The sequence below is a fragment of the Arachis ipaensis genome, chromosome B10 (assembly GCF_059453495.1).
Source record: "Arachis ipaensis isolate K30076 ecotype BB chromosome B10, ASM5945349v1, whole genome shotgun sequence".
Lineage (NCBI taxonomy): Eukaryota > Viridiplantae > Streptophyta > Magnoliopsida > Fabales > Fabaceae > Arachis > Arachis ipaensis.
The window spans coordinates 11,244,037-11,266,270 of record NC_142435.1 but is presented as its reverse complement, the minus strand read 5'-3'; the positions used below and the strand labels follow the sequence as shown (position 1 = coordinate 11,266,270).

The 22,234-nt window shown below is 35.6% G+C and overlaps 2 protein-coding genes across 2 annotated transcripts; one reads left to right on the top strand and one right to left on the bottom strand.

Moving 5' to 3' along the window:
* Positions 1-1,154: 1,154 nt before the first annotated feature.
* LOC107623651 (uncharacterized) lies at positions 1,155-4,323 on the bottom strand. The gene is made up of 3 exons (XM_088505830.1): positions 4,085-4,323; positions 3,468-3,526; positions 1,155-2,558 (listed from the first exon to the last, which is right to left on the bottom strand). Exon 3 carries the CDS (start codon positions 2,535-2,537, stop codon positions 1,485-1,487), a length of 1,053 nt encoding a protein of 350 aa, XP_088361956.1. The 5' UTR covers positions 2,538-2,558; positions 3,468-3,526; positions 4,085-4,323; the 3' UTR covers positions 1,155-1,484.
* Positions 4,324-19,082: 14,759 nt separating this feature from the next.
* Positions 19,083-21,933, top strand: LOC107624475 (kinetochore protein NDC80 homolog). Its single transcript, XM_016326965.3, has 4 exons — positions 19,083-19,958; positions 20,039-20,400; positions 20,561-20,807; positions 21,322-21,933. The coding sequence occupies exons 1-4, from the start codon at positions 19,191-19,193 to the stop codon at positions 21,367-21,369; spliced, it is 1,425 nt and encodes a 474-aa protein (XP_016182451.1). The 5' UTR covers positions 19,083-19,190; the 3' UTR covers positions 21,370-21,933.
* Positions 21,934-22,234: the final 301 nt, after the last annotated feature.

Genomic DNA, 22,234 nt, shown 5'->3' with positions numbered 1-22,234 from the left:
TTATAAATTATCTAATTTCTTTGTCGTCTATATATCATTTTTTTTTCTTTCAACAATTTATATTTTTTTAATATTATTTAGTTATAACAATATTGTTGAAAATACATATTGTCATGATTTATGAAAATTAATTAGAAAATTGAATGTCGTTTTTAATTATCAAAACATTAATAATATTCATATTTGTATTTTATCTAATAGTTTCATCACTATATCATAATATTTAAATATAACCTAAAAAAGAAAAAAAATAAAAGTAACTATTTAAAAAAAATAAATAATTATATAAAATTAGGTAAATAAACTTCAATTGAATATTTTTATTACTTATAGTTTAATTTATGCTTAATTTTATTTTTTATAATTATTAAATTTTGAATTAATTTTTATTTTAAATTATCATTTATCATCAACCGTTATAAAATTTAAATTAATTTTGATATGCTACTAGACAAAATTTTGAACTTCTTAATCAATTAAATATAATTCATATTATTATTCAATTGAATTACAAAATAACGGTTGAGCACAATTATTATCTATATTAAAATAGTATATTTTTTCTTTATATATCTTTTTTGTTGAATAATAATATTATATATAAATTGTCAAATTAAATAAATATATTGGACAATACTTTTTACAAATTAACTTCTAAATTTAATATTAATTTACATATTATCTAATATATCCCTAAGCAATATATATAGCATTTTCAATTTATACTATATAATATAATTAATTTAGCTCTCCACGCATTGCGTGAATATTATTCTAGTATCAATTAGTTATGGAAATGCCAATCAAATCCAAGTGTGATCAGACTAAGAACATGAACTCCTGGAACTAGAACTAAATTTTATTAGCTATTTTTCCAAGTTATCTACATGTTATCAAACTGGTACGATTTTCTTTAAAGATAAAGTAAAATTCTTTGAAAACTAAGAGTATGAATTTTTAAATTTTTGAAGTAAATATATTTGTAAACTTATATCACTTTTTGTGCTTCAAAGTTCTAAGGGATCTCAACTTAAAAATGTCCACATTCCAATGAAATTAGGTATCATGATTAATTCCTCCAATTTCTTTTAATGTGTAACTTTTTACTATAATGTTGCATCAAAAGCAAAATCATCGAACTTTAGATTTTGTAATTTGCTGAAACTGCTTGTTACCAATCGTTTGCATGAATATTAGTTTGAGATTAAAGACCTCAATCAAACCTTTACACGAGTAAATTTCATAATGAAATGTGTATAATAGAAAGAATGTAGGAATGTACAAGTAAAAGAAATTACCCCGTAACATAAATGCCCAATTTCTGATTTCTAAGATCCTTGCAAAGAATACCTGCGATTGTTATTAAAACTACCTAGCTTTTCTTTTGGATCTGGAAACTACCCAATTTATGATGCTAAAGATTCAAATCATATATATGCCTACCAAACTTCTCCTTTTCCAATATCCTGCTTCCAGCATCATCTTCAGCTACCCTGAGCTGCATGTCCTTCTCTCTGTCTGTGTCTCCGGCCTGAGCGATGGAGTAGAACTCTGCCAGTGCCATGGTGATGGAGGTGGTTAACCAGTGATTCATCATGATGATTAACTTCACTATTTCTAGCATCTTCATTGGCAAATTCCATCCCACCAATAGAAGTGGAATGCTGTGCCCCATTCTGACTTGATCCCGGTCTAAACTGTAAATTTAAGTTGTCAAGGTTCCTATTCCCTTGCCGAGCTGAATGTAGCCGGAGGAATAAATTCATGGCTTCTATGCTCATCTGAACTCTACCATTTCTATCAGCACCATCTACATCAACAGAAGCATCCTCTTCATCTTCATCTGTATCAATGTTGTTTTGGCGTCCTTCTATGACATAGTCTCCCAAAACCATTGCCCCAGGCATGGTTGATGTTACTGTACTGATCACATCGTCACGTTCACGCTCCCACTCAAGCCATCTCCATTTCTGCTCGTGAGCGGGATCAACCGCACGGGGACGTGCCAGGGGATGCTCCGCCCTCACATGCTTCCTCAACTCTTTGTAATTCCCAGAAAACAAGCAATTATCTTGCATGCAACTTCTTTTCTTTGCATTCAAATAGTCCCGAGCAGGTTCAACAACAGTCCAACCTTTCACCTGTCCCCTGCATAGTGGGCATGCAAGCTTTAAGACTTCTTTCTCCCCAGCAAGGGAGTTTGAATCTTGTAATGCACCTTGATTATTTGTTGATATAATGTTAGTGTATGCTTTTTTGTACTGATCGAGGCAGTTGGAATGACGAAAGCTAGTCCCACACATATAGGGACGGCAACCTTTGTCATGTGAAGAACAAAGGAGAAGAACAGCATTGTGAGGGTACTCCATGCACACAGAACATGTGACATCTTTCCACTCCCTCTTATCCAAGGCTTCAGAGCATTTCTTTGGGCACATATCCTCACAAATATTCTTCTTGCAAGTAGGCAGCAGGTATGGGATAGATCTATACCTATGCGAAGCATTCCTACGCTGTCCCCTGCTTCCTTTTGCCATTTTTTTATTTCCCAACAGAGCCTGGGATTCAAAATGCAAAATATGAAAGGGAAAAAAAATAAGACATTCTGACTTTGTAATTCAAAAGACAACACGGTCAAACTACATTAAAGGAAATCAGTACTGTATTGAAGAATTATAATAATAACACTACTTAACCCATAATCTAAGGAAATTAGAGTAAGTGGCACAAAGCTTGAATGTGATATCAAAGGTTCAATGATGGTAAATCATAAATTCAGTTTCACAAACAAATCCAGAAGGACATGAGAGAGAAAGCAATCGATGTTACCCAAATATCTAAACAGGAATGAAGAGAAGAAGTGAAAAACTGAAAAAACACCAATTTTCCGCTCTTGCAATAAAAAACACATTCATCAAGTTTCTGTGATCAAATCCAAATTTACACAACTTGCAACATGGCATAAAACGTCTTAACTTATTCCATTCACTACCAAAGGTTTCTCCAAGTTTTTCATGAGAAACCAATTCCCTATATATGGAGAGACCTAAATTCCTGATGACATCAAAATACCAACATCTGAGTTATGAGCACCCTTTCTTTTCCCCAAAACATAATTTATATACGCATGAAGTAATTGCAATAGCTAAAGGAACTTAAAACTGTTCATACTGAAAACATTTTCTGGACTATTGTCCCAATTAAGACAAAAAGAGCTCGGCCCATCTAGTTACTGAGTCAAAATCATTGGTCTTGATATTGATATAATATACATAGGTCAATTATCTAGGAACTAAGAAATAATAACCCAATGAAAATTCGAAATCAGTTATCTAAGAAAGAAAATTCCTGGAAATGGCCCAGTTCTTCTAACCAATATACTTAACATCCAGGCAGCTGAAAACACAAGTGAAATGCAAAGGATAACCTTTAATGCACCAAACTAACCAAGAGGATGAGAAACTCACTAGATTGCTATTTGAGTATATTTGAGTCCTTAGCAGATCAGTTTGAGGCCCAATTGCAACTGGTAGTACCGTAGTAAAAGTAGAAGTAATACATTAGCCAAACAAGAAAGAAAACAAAGTCAGAGATTCATATAACTCATCTAAAAGAAAACAACGTGGCAGTAAGCAAGAGCAGCAAGCAAAGACAAGTTAGAGTAATATAATATTAAGCAGAACATGCAGCCAAGAAAAGAAGCACATGTTCCTAACTTGATCCACTCATCTTCAGATCCAATCATACACAATAATACTTTAAAATAAATGAAAAAAAAAACGCATATTTTAATGGGAAGAAGGAGAAGAATATATCCAAAAAAAAAATGTGACCAAACTAAAAATGCCCATCTGCACGGAAACCAATGAAAAATGGAAGAAAAATTGAAAATTGAGCTTGAAGCTACAAAATAGAGCCAACTGGGTATATCTGTTTTTCTCAAATTTGTTATGAAAATAACGAAGAGAAATGAGTCATCGAAATCTACGAAAGTTTCGTTACTCACACACATGAATCTAGAGAAAAATGTAAGAATGACCCAAAAAGGAAAAGAAAAATTTAGAGGAATGAGAAATGGTCATACCAGGCAGACATTGAATATGAAAACGGTTTCAAATTGAAGAGACAGAGAGGGAAATAGGATTCTGTAGCATGGGCACGATCGAACGCTAAGGCGATCGAATCGGAAGAGAGAGAAAGAGAGAGAAACGAGGTTGGCGGGGTTAGAGAGAGAGAGTGTGTTGAGTTTACGCCACTCCGTCTCCCTCTCCTTCTCGCTCCTTCTCTTTCTCTCCCTCCATTTTTTTTCCATCACAGTGGCGTAAAGGAAGAAGAAACACAACTCCGCACAGAATATTCCTCTTACGCGCTTCGTTCAGCGACTGAAACTACGCTCTTTGTCCACAACCGTGATTATGTAATTATTAACGTAAAACTTTCGATTCTTAAACAGGCTGCCTTTGTTGCATAAAAATGTTTATTCAATGCTTTCAAAATAAAAAGAGAATAAAATAAGCTTATATTAATAATATTTTAGTTATGCTTTCTTTAACAATTTGTACCTTTTAGGATCTTGTTGGTATTATAATGTTAATTCTTAGTTATTGTTTTTTTTGGGGGTCTTATTCTTAGTTATTGTTTGAATTAATGAACATGTCACGTCACAGATGAGATAGCAATATATAATTATGCTTTTTCTTGACCATGTAACATATTTTTGGTATATTTAAAGGTGAGTGTAGCTAACTTTATATAAAATTAATAGTTGAACAGTTAAATAAATTGACTACTTTTATTATATTTTTATTTTACAGTTCTTACAGTTATCAATTTTACGTATTGTACCTAAGTTTTTACCATATTTAAAATATGTTTTAGACATATTTCAATTTTTTGGACCATAAACAAATTTTTTTTTAAGTATTTTTGTAATTAAATTTAATTAAGTTGACAAAAATTTAACAAAAAAAATTGTATATATATCATTATTTTTAATTTTTTTTTTCGTGTTTCCATAGCATATAAGTCTTTTATAGAGAAATGCAAAAATTTATTGATATAATACAAAAAATTTTGTATATAATATAAATTTATTGATATAGTATAAAAATTTTTATACATAGCATATAAATATTTGTATATAATACAAAAAAAAAAAAATTTCATAATACATAAAATTTTGACTGCAAATATAGTTTATTAGTTGGGTTACTCAAAAATTTAGGTATATAATCTTTCAAATTTTATTTACTCCATATCAAATTTTATGTGCTATGTATATAGATTTATGTATTTTACACCAAAATTTATGTGATGTGCGTATTTTATTAGTTCGGTGTCAATGTTTGACATATGGTCCTTCAAAAATTTATATGCTGAGCACCAAATTTTTATGCTGAATACCAAATTTTTGTATTGTGAACTAAAATTTTGCATCGAAAATTTTATACTGTACTTATTTTGTTGATTTTGTGTCAATACTCTATATTCTAGACGTGTAGTCCTTTAAATTTTTGTGTGCTATATATTAAATTTTGTATGTTGTGCATAAAAACTTATGTATTGTACATCAAAAATTTTGTGCTCCAATTTTCTGAATATATATAAAAGAAAAAATGAAGATGACAAGGACGATGATAATAATAAAGGAAGATGATGACAAAATAAAGAAAAGAAATTAAACAACAACAACAAAGAGAAGACAACGGTAGTGGCAACGACGACAATAACAAAAGAAGGAGAAGAGAAGGAAGAATAGAAAGAGACAGAAGAGGAAGAAGAAAAATAAACAACAATAGCAAGAAGAAGAAGAAGCAGTCGTTGGCATAAGTACGAAAGAGAAAAAACACGCAGTGATTTGGTTAAAAACTTGATTTAAAAAATAGGGTAAAATACTAAATTGGTCCCTATGTTTGGGCGTAATTCTGTTTTGATCCTTAAGATTTAAAGTGTCCTATTTAAATCCAAAAAAGTTTCATTTAGCATCAATTTAGTCCCACAGTGAGGTCAAAGTTAAATAATTTACGGAATGTCCTATATAACAATAGTACAAGAACAAAATCGATAATCTGGAGAACAAGTACAAGCTCCAGAGGCACAAAATCAATCGTTGATGTATCAATACATTTATTTATCATTCTCTTTAGTTCTACAGAAAATATTTTATTTATATTATAAGAAAAATAATAAATAAATGTATTGATGCATCCACGGTTGATTTTGTACCTCTGAAGCTTGTACTTGTTCTCCAAATTATCAATTTTGTTCTTGTACTGTTGTTATGTAGGACATTCTATTAATTATTTAACTTTGACTTCACTGTGGGACTAAATTGATGCTAAATGAAACTTTTTTGGATTCAAATAGGACACTTTAAACCTTAAAGACTAAAAACAGAGAAGACCAATTTAATACCCTAAAAAATATTTGTGTGCATAGCTTTATTGTTTTTTCTAGACATGATCTATACACAAATTTTACTAAAATATCTTAATACTAAATATTAAATACTAGTAAAAGATATCTTTATAAAAATATAAAAAAAAAAACTATCATATTTCATCTAATTTATACATAATTTTTGTTTGAACATTAATTAGATTATAATATATTCAGCATATTCTCAAAAAAAATGTTAATGAATCGCTCACATTATTAATTATAACTTAGGAGTTTCATTTGTTGTGATAAGCATGGGTGGATGCCCATTTAATGAATTGTGACTTTCTTCACAATCTTGGGCGGCCAACCTTTTCGATACAGAATTTGGTTTTATCAAATGAAAATCATATTTAATTACATTTGAAAGTACAATTTTTATGTGCCTTTAAATAAGAATATGATACGAAGCAAATTACACTAAGCAATAAAAAGCAAATACTTTCTCTCTCTTTCTTATATAAAGCACTTCTTTACTTTCTTCGTATACTACTAATATAATATTAATATATTATTATTATAGTAGTATAATAGTGTTGGTAAATACTAATAGTAGTATTTTCTATTTATACTTTTATTTTATTTCTTCTTCCTTATTTATTTTACAACACGTTATCAGCACGAAACTCTAACGAAATTTTAGGAAGACTTCAGGTAATAAATTTTTATTATGTCGAATCTCTTTCATCTTGAATATAATGCTTTTGATATATCTGAAAATAATTATTTATCATGGATACTGGATGTTGAAATCCATCTCGATTCAATGGATTTTGGAGATACCATTAAGGTTAAAAATAATGCATCACAGAAGGATAAAGCCAAGGCCATGATTTTCCTTCATCGTCATCTTGACGTATGATTGAAAAATGAATATCCTACATTAAAAGATCCTGCAGATCTGTGGAAAGACCTTGAAGAAATGTACAATCATCAAAAGACGGTGATACTTCCTTAAGCCCGATGTGTTAGAGAAAACTTTCTCGACCTTCCATGCCTCGAATGTGCTCCTGCAGCAGCAGTATCGAGAAAAAGGATTTAAAAATTTTTTTGAGCTAATTTCTTGCTTTCTTGTTGCTGAACACAACAATGAGTTGCTCTTAAGAAATCATGAAGCGCGCCCAGCTGGCGCCGCCCCATTTCCTGAAGCAAATGCGACAAATTATAACCCCAGAAGAGGTAAATGGCAAGATTTTGATAACAAGAAAAATTATGGAAGGAAAAGAAATTATATTCACAAGAAAAGATCTCACCAGAAGTGGGATAAAGAAAGAAACAATGGGCAAAATATATCAATTGAGGATAAATACTTCCGTTATGGTGGAAAGGGCCATTGGTCACGTACCTGTCGTACCCTAAAGCACCTAGTTGATCTTTATCAAGCATCCTTGAAAAAGGATGACAAAGGAAAGGAAACAAATTTTGTTTCAAATTATGAAAATTCCACCACTCATTATAATGTATCTAATTTCTTTGAGGATCCTAAAGGAAATATTGGCTATTTGATCAATGATGGAATAGTTTAATATGTGTATGTGTTTGTTAAGTATTCATGTGAATAATTTTACTGTGCATGTACTTCTACTCATTTTATTTTTATTATCATTTGTCTTTGAAGAAAAATGGCAAGGACATATTCTGAAGATATTTGCCTTGCGGATAGTGCAAGTTCACACACTATTCTTAAAAGTGATATATATTTTACCAATCTTATGCCAAAAGAAGAGTATGTTAATACTATTATTAGCTCGGGCAATGTGATAGAAGGCTCCGGAAGAGCTATAATTTTGTTTCTTGGAGGAACAAAATTTGTAATAAATAATGCACTATTATCTACCAAGTCTCTGAGGAACTTGTTGAGTTTCAAAGATATTCGCCGAAATGGATATCATATTGAAACAATGAATGAGGAAAATCATGAGTATTTATGTATCACAACTCATGATTTAAATAAAAATGTTATATTAGAAAAGTTACCCTCACTTTCATCTGGGTTGTATTATACCAAGATTAGTGTAATTGAATCACATGCCATTGTAAACCAGAAGTTTACTAGCCCAAATGAATTCATAACTTGGCACGACTGATTGGGTCATACGGGAACAACCATAATGCGGAGAATTATTGAAAACTCCCATGGACATTCACTAAAGAACCAGAAGATTCTTAAAACTAGTGAATTTTGTTGTGCTGCATGTTCTCAACGGAAGTTAATTTTAAGGCCATCACCAATAAAGATTGGATTTGAGTCTCCTGAATTCCTAGAAAGGATTCAAGGTGATATATGTGGACCTATTCATCCACCATGTGGATCTTTTAGATATTTTATGGTCCTGATAGACGCATCTTCGAGATGGTCACATGTGTGCTTATTGTTTTCTCGCAACCTGGCGTTTGTGAGATTACTAGCTCAAATTATTCGATTAAAATCACAATTTCCAGAAAATCCAATCAAAGCAATTCGTCTTGATAATGCTGGTGAATTTGCTTTCCAAGTTTTTTATGCTTATTGTATGACTAATGGAATAAGTATTGAACATCCAGTAGCTTATGTTCATATACAAAATGGGTTAGCAGAATCACTTATTAAACGCCTCCAATTAATTGCTAGACCCTTACTTATGAGAACAAATCTCCCAACCTCGGTTTGAGGGCATGCTATTTTACATGCCGCAGCACTTATTTGTTTGAGGCCAGCAAGTTACCATCAGTTCTCTCATATGCAATTAGCCTTTGGCCAGCAGCCAAATGTTTTCCATTTAAGAATATTTTGGTGTGCGATATATGTTCCCATTGCACCACTTAATCGCACCAAAATGGGACCCCAAAGAAAATTGGGGATATATGTTGGATATGATTCTCCCTCTATAGTGAGGTATCTTGAGATACAAACCGGAGATGTATTTAAAGCCTGGTTTGCGGATTGTCATTTTGATGAATCAAAATTTCCAACATTAGGGGGAGAGAATAAGCTTCCTGAAAAGGAACTTAATTGGAATGCATCATCCTTGATGCATTTAGATCCTCGATAAGGGCAATGTGAACTAGAAGTTCAAAAGATTATACATTTGCAAAGAATAGCAAATGAATTGCCTGATGCATTTTTTGATACAAAGAGGATAACCAAATCTTATATACCAGTGAAAAATGCCCCAATTCGAATTGATGTCCCAGTAGGACAAGTAGCCACTGAAGCAAATTCACGCCAGAAACGTGGCAGGGCAAAAAATGTCCCAATTCAAATTGATGTCCCAGTAGGACAAATAGCCACTGAAGCAAATACACGCCATAAGCGTGGCAGGCCTATCGGTTCCAAAGATAAAAATCCTCGAAAGAGAAAAGAGGTAAATACTATTCCTGTTGACAAAGACACATTAAAGACACCTGCAGTTGTCCAAAATTCTGATATAATTTTAACGCCAGAAGACGTTCAGGTACCTGAAAATTGTGAAAATGACGAGATCTCGATAAATTATGTCTTTATAGGAAAGAAATGGGACTGAAATAAGACAATTGTTAATGAAATATTTGCATATAATGTGGCATTAAATATCATACATGAAAGTAAGGAACTTGAGCCAATATCAGTCGAAGAATGTCGACAAATGAATGATTGGCTAAAATGGAAAGAAGCCATGAAGGCTGAATTAGACTCACTTGCAAAACGTGAAGTCTTCAGACCTGTAGTCTGTACACCAGAAGATGTAAAACATGTTGGATACCGATGGGTATTTGTGAGAAAATGAAATGAGAAAAATGAAGTTGTGCGCTATAAAGCCCAACTTGTGGCACAAGATTTTTCACAAAGGCCTGGTATAGATTATGAAGAAACGTATTCCCCTGTAGTGGATGCGATAACATTGCGTTATTTGGTCAGTTTATGTGCATATCATAAACTGCATATGCATTTAATGGATGTGGTAACAGCCTATTTATACGGCTCATTAGATCGGGATATCTATATGAAAATCCCTGAAGGACTAAAGACATCTAAACCATCTAATGAATATTCACAGGGGTTATACTCAATTAAATTGCAAAGATCTTTATACGGTCTAAAGCAATCTGGACAAATGTGGTATAATCGTCTTACTGAGTATTTGGCCAAAAACAGATTCAAGAATGATGATATCTGCCCGTGCGTTTTCATAAAGAAAATGTATCTGGATTCATTATAATTACTGTGTATGTTGATGATTTAAATATCATTGGAACTCCTGAAGAGATTCCAACAATTATAAAAACTCTAAAAGAAGAGTTTGAGATGAAAGATCTTGGAAAGACTAAATTTTGTCTTGGCCTACAGATCGAGCATACAAAAAATGGAATCTTTATTCATCAAACAACATACACAGAAAAGATCTTAAAAATATTTTATATGGATAAATCGCATCCCTTGAGTACCCCAATGATCGTAAGATCTTTAGATATGGAAATAGATCAATTCCGTCCTAAAGAAGAGAATGAAGATATCCGTGGTCCTGAAGTACCATATCTTAGTGCCATTGGAGCGCTAATGTATCTTGCTAATAATACGCGACTTGACATATCATTCGTGGTGAATTTACTAGCAAGATATAATTCATCTCCAACCAGAAGACATTAGAGTGGAATCAAACAAATTTTTCGATATCTTCATGAAACGGTTGATATGAGATTGTTTTATCCCTATGGATCCAAGTCACAACTAGTTGGCTATGCAGATGCCGGATACTTGTCTGATCCACATAAAGGGAGATCTCAAACAAGATACCTGTTCACATATGGTGGTACAGCTATATCATGGAGGTCCACGAAACAGACGATAGCAGCAACCTTCTCTAATCATGCTGAAATATTGACGATTCATGAAGCTAGTCGCGAGTGTTTTTGGCTGAGGAGTCTGATTCAATATATTCTGTCATCATGTGGACTAATTGATCATAAGATAGCTCCAACTGTCCTGTTTGAAGATAATACATCATGCATTGCTCGACTTAAAGGCGGATACATCAATGGTGATAGAACAAAGCATATTTCTCCCAAATTTTCCTTCACTCATGATCTTCAAAATCAAGGGACAATTGATATCCAACAGATCTGCTCAAGTGACAATCTGGCAGATTTATTTACAAAGTCACTCCCAAAATCCTCCTTTGAAAGATTGGTACATGAGTTTGGGATGCGCCGATTTCGAGACATCAACTGATGTCGACAAGAGGGGGAGACTGTACTCTTTTTTTCTTGGTCAGGTTTTTTCCATTGGATTTTTCTTGACAAGGTTTTTAATGAGGCAGTCCCTATCACTAAAGGATATTGTACTCTTTTTCCTCCACTAAGGTTTTTTTTTCCAACTGGGTTTTTCTTTAGTAAGATTTTAACGAGGCAATAATCCTAAATGGTCATCCAATGGGGAGTGTTGTGATAAGCATGGGTGGATGCCCATTTAATGAATTGTGACTTCCTTCACAATCTTGGGCGGCCAACCTTTTCGATACAGAATTTGGTTTTATCAAAGGAAGACCATATTTAATTACATTTGAAAGCACAACTTTTATGTGCCTATAAATAGGAATATGATATGAAGCAAATTACACTCAGCAATAAAAAGCAAATACTTTCTCTCTCTCTTTCTTATATAAAGCACTTCTTTACTTTCTTCATATACTACTAATATAATATTAATATATTATTATTATAGTAGTATAATAGTATTGGTAAATACTAATAGTAGTATTTTTTATTTATACTTTTATCTTATTACTTCTTCCTTATTTATTTTAAAACATCATTCAGATTATATTTTTATCAGATTGGTATATTTTTAATAAGGTTGTTCATGAATTGCCCTTCAATATTAAATGTAGTTTGAAATTTTGATTTAGATTATATTTTTATTGTATCGATATATTTTTAAAAAGGATGCTCATGAATTGTCACAACATTGAATACAATTTGAAAATTTGATTCAGATTATATTTTTATTGGATCGATGATTTTTCATAAAAGATGAGTTAATAGTCAAATTTGTCCCTGAAAGATATCTCGATCTTCATTTTAGTCTCCGAAAAATAAACTTAATCAACAGAGTCCTCTAAAGATACCCGACTTAATCAGGTTCATTCTTCTGTCAACTCTCTTGATGACTTGGCTAACGTCTGCTGACGTGTGACGTTAATTGCCACCGTGGCAGACAACGAAAACGACGCTGTTTTGATTGAATGCCCTGCTAGCCATGATTCGGTGTCATTTTGTGGCCAGAGTAGATTCAAAACGTTGCAGACTCTCACCACATTCCATAACAACTATCTCTATGTTTGGCTCCAAAATGTTTCGTCTCCCTCAAGCCATGCCCTAAGCCTTTCACCTTGCATTCGAACGACACCATCCACGTTTGTCAGTGTTGGTTGACGATCAAAGTAGAGAAGGTATTGCTACTGAGAATAAAGTTCGTCATCTCTTGGAGCAACATTGATTGTGGAAGAAGCAATCGTGACAGTTAGAGGTAAAAATGAAAGCTTTTTCATGTTTTTGAGTCATTTTGTTGCCTGATGTCTTCGTAGTGGTGTGCTGTATGTTTTCGTCTGAATTAGGGTAGGGGTTTGAGGAGGCTAAGGGTTTGTGTGACTGTTGTTGAAGATTTTGAGTGTGTCAGAATGCATTACTTTGACTACCGTTGTGATGATATTTAGTTATGGGTCTTTCATTTTAATGATGGTTCTTTTTCGTTGTTGCATGTTCATTTTGGGGTTAGGGTTTGTTTTGTTATGATTGAGAAAAGTTAGTGGCGATCTGTGGGCTAAGGGTGTTTTCTTTTTTGTTATTGTAGATGGAAGGTCCTCCAATGATTTTTGTGTTTCACCATGGTGGATTGTTTAAAAAGAATGTGGAAGGGGATATGGTATATGAACCTGATAATACAGAAGTGTTGATGGGGGTTGAAGGAGACACGCTTGACGTCTTCTTTGTAAGGGGTTACTATAGGGAGTTGGGTTACATTGAAGCTGGAAACTGATGGTGGAAAGATCTTGGAGTTCCCCTTTCATCCGGGTTGAGAAGGTTAGTCACAGACGCAGACTTGCTTGCCATGTGCAAGGATTGTAGGAGAAACCAACATGTAATCAATATCTACCTGGAGAATTGTATTTCATAGCCTTGTATAGTAGACAACATGGAGGAGGAAGTAGTGAATGTGGAAGCAGAAAGCTTGAAATAGAGGAAGTATTTCGAAGCTAAGAAGTGCAGTTCTCAACCTGCCAAGATACCCACAACAATGGTTCCTCAGTCCAAGAAGCAAACCTCTCAGCCCAACATACCAACCTTACAGCCCAAGTCACAGCCCAACAAACCAACAATGAAGCCCAATTCTGAGCCCAACAAACCAAAGATGAAGCCCATTTCTCAGCCCAATAAACCAATCCATATGCCCATGAAGACAACATCTCAGCCCAAGAAGACAACATCTCAGCCCATGAAGCCTGGCCCTTAGGCCAAGAAGACCTGCTATCAGGCTAAATCAGTCCCACCTCAATCAAATGCATCATCACAAGAAGCCAAGAACTCACAAGGGAATAAAAATAAACAAAGTAGAAGTGGTTGCAAACTCACAAAATCTGGAAGACAAGTCAAAGAAGCTCCCCTCCAGAAAGATGATAGTGACTCTCATGACTCTTATGAGAGTGCTGAAGATGAACTGTATAGGCCGCCCAAAGTTGTAGGAGACAATCTGTATAGCAGTGACAGTGATAGTGACTCTGGTAACAGAAAAAGAAGTGAAAAAAGGGACAGCAAGTCTGAAATCAGAGAGAAGCACAAGCCCCCTAAGGCAAGATTAGGTGATAAAGAAATAGACACTGATGACTCTAACTATGAGGGTTCTGAAGATAAACAAAGCTCTGAGTCTGGTATGTTAATTTCCTTAGGGTTACTTGTTTTTTGAACTATTTGGCAAATGTTAGGGTAGCTTATGTTTTGAATTTTTTGTTAGCGGATTTAGATGACAGTGATGGTGCCTTAGATGCTGACTCATGGCATTCAGAGGATTCTGATAAAGTGTTGGAGTCTGATGAAGAATCACCAGCTGTATACCCTCAGTTCAATGAGAAAACAAAGTTTTGACTGTTGAAATTTGAGGTGAGTATGGTATCTAAGTCAAAATCTAAATTTATGCAAGCAACAAGGGATTATACAATCCAGTGGGGTAGAAATATTTTGTTTTAAAAAAATGACAAGGTTAGAGTTAGAACTGTTTGCAAGTTTGAAGATTGTCCATGGGTAGTATATTGTGCATGTAACAAACAAGACAGATCTAGTAGATACTCACACTTGTCCAAGAAGGAGGAAAAACAGAGCTGCAACCCAAACCTGGACCCTTAGTAAACTAGTACCCAAGCTTAGAAAACACCCTACGATGAAGCATCGAGAGGTTTATGACTGATTTGTTAGAAAGTACAACGTGTATCTCAATAGCACATGCATTACAAGAGCTTTGAAAGCTGCTAGGAAAGTAGTGGAGGGTGATGAGATAGCTTAATATGGGTTGGTGTGGGACTATGCTAATGAGTTGCTGACTAGCAACCCCGGGTCCACAATACAAGTAGCTGTTATCCCCATGCCTCAGAGTCCTCCCCTGTTTGATCGTTTCTATGTTTGTCTTGATGCCTGCAAGAGGGGGTTTAAGGCAGGTTGTAGACCCTTAATTGGTCTTGATGGAGCGTTTTTGAAGACACTATATGGGGTCAAATTTTAACAATCACATCTTTGTGATTGCTTATCCGATTGTCAACGTCGAAAACAAAGACAATTGGAAGTGGTTCCTTGAGTTACTGCACAGGGACCTGGGAGACTACAGGGAGAATAAATGGTGCTTCATTTCAGACATGTAGAAGGTAAGAATGTTATTAACTCACGATAACAAAATGTTAGGACGTATTTGATTTAATGAATAACATTTAAGGACCAATTTGATTTAATAAATATAGATGTGGGACTATATTGATTTAAAATCTTTTCGTGTGTTTGTTTCCTTGCAGGGTTTAATACCAGTTGTTCAGGAAGTGTTTTCTAGGGTACACCATCGATTCTGCGTGTGGCATTTGTGGCGCAATTTCTCAAAACAATGATCAAGCACTGAACTAAAAGATTTGGTATCGGAATGTGCTCGGTCAAGGACAACAAATAATTCAACCGAAACATTAACAAAGTTAAGCTAATCAATCAGAAAGCTTGGGAATATCTCGACAAATGGCCTAAGGATGCATGGACAAAGGCGAATTTCAATGAAGTTCCAAAGGTGGATAACATATGCAACAATGCTTGTGAGTCTTTCAACGTAAAAATCAAGCATGAAAGGAGCAAGCCCATCCTGACATTAGCTGAAGAAGTTAGAAGAATCATCATGAAGAGTATTGTTGACAACAGGAAGAAGTTACAGAACTATCAAGGGATTCTCCCCCTTGTTCACCAGAGTAGAGTTGAAGCCATGACAACGTTGTCTAACTACTGGGCTCCTCAATGGTCCGTAGATGAAAAAGAAGAATTCTATGAAGTTCATGGCTGGCCAACCGATATGGTGGTTGACCTAGGAAAGCACACATGCAGCTGCCGCTTTTGGCAACTCACAGGTAACAAGGTCAACAGTTACTTATTTTCATCTACATTCATGCACGATTCTTAAATAATCATTTAATTGTCTTTGTAATGGATGCCGTGTATGCATGCAATATCGGCCATACAGGATAAGAATGACAAAAGGGCTGAAGAGTATTGTCATGACTAGTTGAAGATGGAAGCGTACAGGAAGACTTATTGTTTCAATGTCAATCCAGTGAAAGGACAGGATTTGTGGGAAAAACTCCATACCCAGCTCCAGTCCCACCACCATTTAAGGCCAAGCCTGGAAGACCAACGAAGAAAAGGAAAAGGGACAAAGATGAGCAACCAACTGGGTTAAAGACAAAGATGAAGAGAAAGTATAACCCTATCAGATGCATGTATTGTGGTGAGATAGGACACAACAAGAGAAGCTGTGCAAATAAGAAATCTACGGAAGCTGAGGAGCATGCCAGGCAGCTGAAGCTACAACTAGCTGTGGTTGCCCCTGCTGCAGATGGGGTTGAGCCTGAAGTAAACTCTGTCCCAGATGAACATAATCCAGCTCCAACAGTGATTGACATTAGCCAATCTGAAAGCATTCCACCAACCCAAGATACACAACAGGTTGTATAATGACTACTCAACTATTAAACATATGTGATTTCTTTTATAATCTAAATCTAACAACCCTATCTGCTATTAAATTATGTAGGAACAAGTCATAGCTAGGCCTCCCAAGTTACAGGTCATTAAAGGGAAAGCCAGACTTAGGTTCAGCCACTGCTAAAAAGCTGGCCAACTCTATGACCTTCGTTCCTACTCCAGGCTTCAAGCCCCCAAGAAAGACTGATAAATGACTTTGATTGGTGTTGAAATGTATTCTGCTTGAATTTTTTTTGTGTGAGGATACTTTATGTTTTTTGCGCAATTGAAGTTCCATTATCAACATTGTGGTTATCTATGTAATTGAAAGTTGTACTATGCCCTTTTATTTTGGTCTAGCCTACTTTTTAGGTTTGTATCCTCATGTAAAACCTTATGACTTTGCTGTGGTTTTTATCCTTAAGACAATGTGACATTTAGCCTTCTATGACAACTCAATGTTTAAGAGTACTTTGACTACTGATTATATTCATGCCTTAATACATCTTACTGTAACACTGATTCGAATTGGTTTGGAACATTTGATGGATTGTGTTGTCTTAATCTTAAAAAACCAAATGCAAACATCTATTCTCATTCAAGGCATTCATCTCATTACACCATGACATATCAACAGAATTTGGTTTATTTGGAACTACATAACAAACAACAAAGGATCACATTAATGACAACTACCACAAACATGAAAACTATTAACAGTTTCAATGCTTTAACTTCAGCTTCCAAGCTGCCCAGTCTCCATGCCACCTTCAATCTCCATTCATCATAGTCACTTTCAACCTGCAGCTCAGCCCCATAATCTTTCTTTGTTCCACCTTCGGCCACCCCTTCATAGTCATCATCGTCAACCCACTTAAAGTAATTACAGTGACTGCCCTTCTGCAAATTCAAAAACCAGAAAACAAAAAATTGAAAAAAATCCAACAACACAGAACAACATGGAAAACCTTTAACTTCTTCCACAACACTCACCCGGTACCTTGGACATGCACGGAATAATCTATCTGGGTTCTCTGCTGTCCCAGATTTTTTTATCGCAGCCTTCAACCAATAGAAACATGATTCCTCATGGGTTTCCTCCTGGTTCGCATTAAAGCGCTGGAACCATTATTGGCGTTCGATGGAAACGACACACCACCGCCACGGCCTCCATTTGCTACCTCCATCGTCGCCCCAAACTAGCAATTTCAACACTTACCCAGGCATATGGCCTTCTGATTGTTGAACGCGACGTATTTATTGTCGAAATTAGGATTAGGTTTCAAACACTGAGGGACTGATTTGAACTGTTTTTTCAAAGTTACCTTGTCAGCAATAGCTTATGACACGTTGGTCTCTGCCACGGTGGCAGCTAACGTCACACGTCAGCAGACATGAGCCAAGTCATCAAGGAAGCTGACAGAAGGACGAACGTGAGGCTTGGTTTGGTAAAGCTTTTTGGAGAGGTGCTTGTGCTTCTAAAAAGTACAAGCACCTTATTTTGCGTTTGGTAAATTAAAAAACTCAAGTGCTTGTGCTTGCATCTTTTAAAAGTTACGGGTGCTTTTGAAAGCACCTAACAAGAAGCTTTTCAAAGTTGGCTTGTGCTTTTTAAAATTTAAAAGTCTAACATAACCTCATATGTTAACTAATTTTCAAATTTAATGCTTGCATTTATATCTATTATAGTATTTTTAAATTTTAAAAGCTATTTTACCAAACGCAATTGTTGTTACTTGTGTTTATTGAAAGCTATTTTTAATTTAATTTACCAAACATAAATGCTACAACTTTTATAAAGCTATCTTTTAAAAGTTAGCTTTTATAAGCTACTTTTAAAAAGTAAAAGCTTTACTAAACTCGAGTATCTTTGGGAGACTCTTTTGATTAAGTTTATCATTTGGGGACTAAAATGGAGATTGAAATATCTTTCACGAACGATCTTAAATATTAACTCCATAAAAGATGCTCATCATATTAAATAATAACATTATAATTTATATTGTATAGTTAAAACTCTTTATATTATAAATTGATGAAACCTTAAAAAGAAAAGAGAGACAAAATTTAAAATTATTCAACCAAACCTAAATCAAACAACAAAATAAAAAATATTTTTAAATCTGATGATTTTATTTTAAATAATTTGTTTATAAATAACCAAAATATTAAAAAATAAATATAATATTTAAAAATTGATTTTATTTTGCATAAATTTTATAAATATTTTGCAAATATTTTCAAAAAAAATCGAATCGAAACATACAAATCGTTTAACATTTATAAAATATTGTTTTTGTTTGTTATTTTTATTGTATTTAAAAAATTATTAAATATATTTTACTGTTTTGATATATTTTTATTTATAGAATTAAACGCAGGGGCCCATGTACACCCTTTTCTCCAGAAAACATAATATGATGGCCACTTTGAGCGGGAACTCCCCAAAAAATTGGGAAAAGTAACCTCTCACCCTCACACGGATTTCTTTTCAAAATTAAAGTGTTCTCCGATTACAACTACGGTTAACAGTAGATATGAGACCCCCCGCCGGATCCCGCCGACAACCCGATGACTCATTCATTCCGCCGCCGCCGCCAACTCCGCTGGATTTCCATCAGCGCAATCAGTTCCCCCGCGACTCCGACGCCAGTTTCGCAAGCAGCCGCCCTTCTTCCGCCGGAGGCGGCGCGGGGCGCACGAGGTTCGAGGACTACAAGGAGCGCCACTTTCAGCAATCAGTGATTTCCGCCATCAACTCGTTCCTAAAGTCGCGGGAGTCTACCATCAGGTTCAAATCCGGCGGCACCACACCTTCCGCGAAGGACATCATCGAAACCCTAAAGTTGCTTCTGAGAGAGATCGAGTACCCTGTGTCGAAACTCGAAGAGGATCTTCCCCCTCTCCTGAAGCGCCTCAATTACCCGTTCAAGCTCAACAAGTCCATCCTCAAATCCCCCGCTGCCCCTCACCAGTGGCCTTACTTGCTCGCACTCATTCACTGGCTCCTTCAGATCGCCTCCTTCGGCTCTCACCTCTCCCAATCCACCTCCAATACCGTCTCTTCCCTCCTCCAGGTCAACCTTGTCCACCAGTACACCCTCAATTCCTATCTTAACTACATTAAGGGCCATGATGATGTGGTTGAAGAACTCGAACTCGACATCATCGACAAGCTCAACCACCAGAAGGCCCTCGCCCAGGAGAAGCTCGAGGCTGCCAACAATGAGCTCAAGAGTTTGAGGGATGACTTGGAGAGGCTGAGGTTGCATCCCGTAAAGAAGGAGGAGCTGGAGAAGACTAAGGTAGTTAGATGACTTAGAATTCCTCTATTTTTAATTCAGTTTGGTTTGACTGCTCAATTGTTGTTTGTTTTGATTACAAGGGCATGCTAGAGGACGATGTGAAGAAATTTAATCTTCTGATTGAGGATGTTGGGAGAAAGATTGAGGAGATGGAGAAGGTGCTGGCAGAGAAGGAGAAGGTTCTGGAGGCGAAGGAGCGGGAGAACCATAGGGTTTGCGAGGAGAACAAGGAACTCAGGAGGACGGTAGAGGCACAGCCTGTGAATGCGAGGGATGTGGAGAGGATGAAGAGGGAGTTGCAGGCTTTGGAGAGGGAGATCCAGGAGGGCGAGCTTGCCCGGAATGTTTGGGAGGACAAGTTCTGGGAAATGGAGAATAATCTTTCTCACAAGTTCAAGGAGCTTGAGGCGCTTGCTTTGGATTGCAACCAAGAGCTGAGGAGGTTGAATTCTGCTCTATTAATAATATCTATAGATTATTGACTGTTTTGTCAAAATGAAGCAAATTCTATTGATCTTATTTCTATTAGATAGATGTTGTGTTTGTTGTCTATCTTTACAGTCAAGTCTAGGCACCCTAAACCTCCTTGCTGGTGTTTCTAGGTTGAAGATCGGTGATGATATTCAGTATCAGTTGAATGCCAAGGGAACTACGCCTGCTGATATTATGGGTTTTGACCATAAATTGAGTCTGAAGCCTGCACTTAACTCATACGCTGAGGACATTAAGAAGATTTCTATGGGGAGATGGGAAGAGTTAATTTCCTATCAGCAAATGTCCAATGAAAATGCTGCTAGGCTTGAGGAAAAAAGAAATAATGTTGCAACATTGCAGTCACAGATTGATAAAGTAAGTGCATTATCATGCTCAGAACTTTATTAATGTTGATTCTATACTTTTATCCTGTCACAGATAACCAGTGTGTACTATTCTGTGTCACTTTAAGTTTCAACCTTCAAGGGGGAGATTTTGATTTTCATCTGTGTAGATTATCCAAAGATAATTGTGAACTTGATGTTCTTCTACTGGAAAGTTTTGCTATTAACAAAATGGAATAATGAATAGGTGTAAATTTAATTTAAGTGATGGTGGCAGCATGCTGCACTGCTTTTGGAATGTAGGAGTTGGTCCAGGGTCTTTACTGTAGCTTATACATTTTACCTATGTTTCCAACGCAATGACTTATCATACTTGAGTCGTCTTTATGGTTTTGTTGTTTTTCTGTTCTTGTGCAATATAGTTGCGTATGATGGCTTTATCTCTCACGGGAAGCGCAGGGTCAAAAATGTAATACTCAGAATTAGAAACATATACAAGCACCTAATTTAGATCTCAAATACCCACTAACCTCGTAGTATCGCAGTGGTGCCCAAGGAAAGACACGCTTCTACTTGGGCTCGTCCGTCAGTGAACGAGTGGCGCTTGGTGGCAACAGCGAATCCAGAAAGCCACAGGATTTCTAGCGAACCCACACAGCCCTACAAATTCAGCCGCGGCTTGTGGAGAGTCTGTGCTAGGTTGCTGCATCTTGTACAAGGCCAGACAGTCTGATGCGTCTTCGAGGCACCTCCGATGAGCACATGCAACAGACCAAGCGACTTCACGACAACTATCGGACCATACTCTCGATGTTGTGGTTTGGTGGTCTGCCGGCGTTGACTTTCCCTTGACGGCGGAGACCGGCAGAGACGGCAACAAAGGATTTTATTTGGCGTTGGATGCGGATAAGGGGGGTTGGGAGAGATGGTCCACCGTCAGTCAATTTGGGGGAATGGTAATTTAGGTTAACGTGGTAAATTAGGTTTAAACCATGGTTAACTTAGATGTGGCTTTGGTGAGTGGATGGACTTGATGTCCAGCCCAACTAAAGTTGGCAGATCTTGGCAAATAGAAAGTTGGTAATGTAGCATGATTGTTTTTTTAATGAACATGTCACGTCACAGATGAGATAGCAATATATAATTGGCCTATATAATTATGCTTTTTCTCAATAAGTGTTTTTTTAATTAAATATAATTAAGTTAACAAAAATTCAACAAAAAAAATTTGTCTGGATATATCATTACTTTTTTTTTCGTGATTCTATAGCATATAAGTATTCAGTTATGTTACACATACAAGTCTTTTTGACTTATAAGTCTTACAAGTTGGGCCAAATCCAACAAAAGCTACACTCACCCACAAAAGCGTGTTAACATGCGCATCACGTTTCCAAAGTGCTCAGTCACCATTATGAACGACTCTTCCTCTTCTTCCTCAATGAAAACCACAACTGT